The 4,890-nt window shown below is 50.7% G+C and overlaps 1 protein-coding gene across 1 annotated transcript; it reads left to right on the top strand.

Annotated features, from left to right (window-relative positions):
• The first annotated feature begins 2,100 nt into the window (after positions 1-2,100).
• LRRC3C (leucine rich repeat containing 3C) lies at positions 2,101-2,883 on the top strand. The gene has a single exon (XM_074979300.1). It carries the CDS (start codon positions 2,101-2,103, stop codon positions 2,881-2,883), a length of 783 nt encoding a protein of 260 aa, XP_074835401.1.
• Positions 2,884-4,890: the final 2,007 nt, after the last annotated feature.

Raw genomic sequence — 4,890 nt, 5'->3', positions numbered from 1 at the left:
TTCAGCAACACTTCCAGCCTTGATTTAAAAGTTGCCAGTCAGGGAAAATCCACCACAATCTTTGGTGAATTGTTCCATTTGGGGTCCCCATCTCAGTTTCTGTCTGGAGAGTTTGCAAACCCATCCTCAGAACAGTCAGTGTTCCTGGTACAGGTTAAACCTCTCTAACCCAGAAATTGCTCACCCAGCAACATCTGTATTTTAGTTTGCTGGACAATCAGTGATCCTGGGTGGGGCCAAATTTTCTGTGGTCCCATAAAGTTTGTTTTGTTTATTGTCACCAGTCCTGTCTCTCAGTGTTCTGTGCTGTTATTTAGCTGTAATTTACCCCTAAATGTCTTCTAAGAGCCCAGGGAGCCATGGAAGAGTTGGTGATGTGCTAGAAAATGTTGTCCTCCTGTAGTCCAGCAAATTCTCTCGTTCAGGGGTCTATTGAGGGAGCACCTTTGGGGCACGTTTTGGGCAACGGAGTTGAGCCGGTATCAGTATTGTGGAAATGAGAAATGCAATAGCCTTTTTCTTTGGGCAAAGCTGGTGCTCTTCGTACGGCTTGGAAAGAGCCCAGTTCAGCTGCACTGGCCTTTAAAACCTCACCCTCCGAACCTGCCAGTCTCTGCTCCCAGGAACGATTCATAAGACTAGGAGCGCAAGAAGGCCTTGGCTTCTACAGTCAGCTTTGCCACTAAACTGCCTTTGGGGGACAAGGGCTATCTTTTTGAAGGGCTGCTTCAATCCTCGGACAATGGGTCCTCAGCCCATGACTGAGGCTGCTCAGCAGGGTTCCTTCTAATTTTTTCCATCCATGGGTGAAATAAATTTTGTTATGTGCACCGAGATAGATGGGCATGTGCACCACCATAGAAACATATGCCACTAGCTGTACGCGCTCTGCTGATAAGCTGGGCGGCAACTGAATCTCTGACGGGTGGTGGCCCCAGCGTTCGGCTTACAGGGTACCCTGCTGCTCAACACCATGGTAATGCCTAATAAATATGATCTTGGGCAAGCCACTTCCCTTCTCTGTGCTTTGGAGAGAGAGTGCTGGTGATACCTGGCTGCCTTTTGTGATGCACTCTGAGATCTCCTGACAGAAGATGTGGGGCCGGGGGCAGGTCGGGCAGGGCTGGTACTCAGACAAAGTGCTTTGGAAGTGCTGAGCGCAGATCGAGGCTTGCATGCCGTCTTCCCACAGCACAGGCCCACGGTACTTTTTCAGTGGCTGGAGGTCTGGGCCTGGACACTTTGTATGTGTCAAGGACAGATGCGCATGTTGGAATCCTTTATCCATCGGGTTTGTAACCGGAAGGGATGTGTAGGGCACTCCAGTTGTGAGTGCTGTTCTGAGACACCAGCGGGCCTGCCGGTGGGGAGTGACGGAGGAAAGGGGACATTTGCACAGGGATCTGGAGCTCCAGCAGCTGCCCCTGGTGCCGTGGCTGACGCACCAGGCCCTTTGAAGTGCTGTGATGCTGCTGCTCTGTGCCTGGGGGAGGCCCAGCGCCATGGTCCCGGCAGTGCTCAGGGCTGACTGCCTTTGGCTCTGCCCCTTCCAGGGGGTTGGGGCTGGGTTCCCTCCCATTTTCCTGGTGCCCTGCTGGACACCCGAGAGAATAAAGGACTTGGATCCCAAACAAGGATACGAACTGGGCCCTTTGTGGTCTTAGCTGTGTCTTCCTGACCAGTGCTGGTTCTCCCAACAGGAGTTTCTGGTCTGCCCCTAAATGTGGGACCAAACCAATTCCCTCTATTTTTTGCAGAATAAATTTTGTTCTGTGCTCCAAGGCATGTACAGAGGTGTACCACCACTACAGACACACGCTGCCGGCTGGTGGCGCTCTGCAGATCAGCTGGGTGGCCCCTGACTCTCCCCTGGGTGGCCACCCAAGTGCTCAGCTTACAGGGGACACTGACCCAGACCCCAGGCCTCCTGATGTCAGTGCAGCCCCTCCGTGCACAAAGCCCCACTGTTCTCCCTGTCTAGCATTTTTTATATTTTCCCCTTTGCTCTCTCTTACCCAGACACGATGAATGCAGCAGCGCGCTTGAGAGAGAGAGACAGCTGATAAGCAAGTGGCCCCGGGATTATGCCGACACCCCACCATGCCCCTAATAGACTGGTTCCTCCGCTACTCGATTACCATGTGGCTGCTCCTCCAGAGTTTCGTCCTGATCACCTTTTGCTTCCATTCGGCCACTACCTTTCCCAGGGGCTGCTACCACGCAGAAGAGGACGGTTACAAAACCTTCCGGTGCAGCAACGCGCAGCTCACGGAGGTCCCGAAAGACATACCCAACGACACTAACAAGCTCTACCTGGATTTCAACCGCATTGCCTTCCTCCCCCTGGACGCCTTTCGGAACTTGCCGGTCCTGCTGGAGCTAGATCTGTCTCACAACACCATCGGCAGGATAGAGAGCGGGGCTTTCCGGGGCTTGGCAGAGCACTTGCATTCCCTGGATTTGTCCTCAAACAAGCTGGTGTCAGTCAACAAGGATGTCTTTAGCAGTCTGAAGGCCAAGGTCAATCTCTCCAGCAACCCTTGGCTGTGTGACTGCAAACTCCAGGAGTTGATCAGGACGGTGGATCTGGTTGCTGGGTCCTCTGGGACCATCCTCTGTGAGTCTTCTGCTAAGGAGGAGCACGTTGGCAAACCCTTCCTGCAAGTGGTCACAGACACAGACTTCTGCAGCATCTATAAAAAGACCACGGACGTAGCCATGCTGGTCACTATGTTCGGCTGGTTCGCCATGGTGATCTCCTACTTGGTCTATTATGTCCGGCAGAACCAAGAGGACGCCCGGCGTCACCTGGAGTATCTGAAGTCCTTGCCCAGCAAGCAGAGGAAGTCAGAGGAGTCCTCCACCATCAGCACCGTGGTGTGACCGAAAAATCTCTCCCTCCCACCCCGACCCCAGGGCTCATCGGTCCCTGGGGAGTTCATAGAAAGATCTTTGCTGTGTTTCATGGGTATTCAATCCGCTCCATAGACGTCGTTGGCTGAAGAGGCTGTTACTTAACAATACCAACAACACGTAGATTGGTTCTTTGGAATCTAAGCAGATGGTTTCAGGAGCCACAGCCCAGCATGTTCAGAGCAACTTAGGAGCAAGAGAAGCTTGGATTCCACGATCCATGAGTCTGTAGAACAAGCACCAACGGGGCTGGGATCTAAAGCCATTAGCGAGGGCTCAGCAGAGCCACAAGGGATTTGGGCATCTGTTTACTGCATTGAATAACAGAGGACAATGAAAAGAAACCCAGTGTGTTCTCCTCCAGCACACTGTAACGACTCAGACGAGTCTCTTTCAGATGTTAAACTTAATTTAGGAAGATTTTTCTTTATTTTACAGGACTCCATTAAGGTGTTAAAAATGCTTCAGATGCTCGCTGTCCACTTCCTTCTCTCTCAGGAAAGGATGCTTCCAGCAACTTGGGGATTCCCTAAAACATTGCAGAGGGAACAATGTGGTACTCTAAATCCTCCTGGCTTTTGAGGAATATTTGGAATCCTGGGTCTCATGTCAAATTAAAGAGATCAAAGCAAATCCGAGCTGCTGGAGGCTTATATGAGCTAAGCCCCATAGGATCCGGAGTTAAACTGGTACACAGAATACCTGCTCCTTCTTCCTCCTAAGGGCCAGTAAGGTCCGTGGGAGCAGAAGGCACTCTGCACTTCATAAAATTGGGCCCTACGAGCGAATGAGGCAGAAGGAGACTTCATTAGAGGTGGGGGAGTCTGTTAGGATAAAATAAAATCCATCTCCCTGTCCCTAAAATCTCCCCTGCTTTTAGAAACAACTCTGCAAGGAGCTTTTTGAGGTTCTGAAATGTTGACTTTGCTTCTGCTCGCCAAGATTAGCAACGTCAACATGCCAACAGGTGAGTCCACTTCAAAGCTTTTCCAGCCACCCCAGAAAGAGCTGGGGATCTGCGAAGAGTGCCTGTCCCCATGAGGTTATCCACAGACCTAGAGGGTCCCCCAGTCCTAGGTACGATATAGGATATGCACAGGGCAGGTACAGCCCACTGGGGTGGAGAACTCGGTGGACTGGTAAAACCATGTCATCGTGCATTGGAAGGGACACACCTCCCGGGATGAGAGAATCTTCCCGGCTGGAGTAAAGATTCCAAACCCAAGACGTGAATACCATTCAAGAGCTGAACAAGAAGTCTTACTCCCCTGCCCCAGCCATGGGCATTGATTTATAATGTATTTTGGGGGTAGGGCTTTCTGCAGCATAAACATTTACAAGTCAGCCTGCTTCAGGCCAACGCATTCAGCGGGCTCCATATACAGAATGCATTAGGTCTCCTCCTTCCTCGGTGGGTACCGGTCATGGCCACACAAGGCACTGCCTTGAAAAGAGGATATTCCTTGCCATCTTGGATCTAATTGCCTCCAGAAGAAAGGACTTTGGTTATCCCATGTTTACTTTAGGACTCACAAGTTTGTCGACCTATCACTGTGACAGGTTGAGAGAAAAAAAAAGGGTGTGCTAGGTTAGAGCGAAGCAGTAACGACATTTATTTTTTTCTCGTCTCTCTCTCCTCTGTTGGCAAATGGCCTCATTTCTCACATTCAAGATTAAAAAAAACCCAAAAAATACCAACCCATCTCTTTTATAGGTTCCAGGTATGAGGGCATATATTGCCCCCAGCCCCAGGTTCAGGAATAATATTCGAATATCTAATAATTAGAGAGGGGCCTGAACCATGAAGTTTTGGAACTTGACTCGATATTTCTGAGGTCTGGGTGGGTGTAATTGGATCAGAGGTTTAGGTCTGGCCTTTGATGGGGGTCAGCTGCCACGTATGAGCCAAGACTCAGCTGCTGTTTAAAGAAAGAAAAGCTGGCCAGGACTAGGATGTTAAAGAACTACCTCTGTCCC

Source organism: Carettochelys insculpta, chromosome 28 (genome assembly GCF_033958435.1).
Source record: "Carettochelys insculpta isolate YL-2023 chromosome 28, ASM3395843v1, whole genome shotgun sequence".
NCBI lineage: Eukaryota > Metazoa > Chordata > Testudines > Carettochelyidae > Carettochelys > Carettochelys insculpta.
Note: the sequence above shows the minus strand (reverse complement) of the source record. Positions and strands in the feature narration are given on the sequence as shown.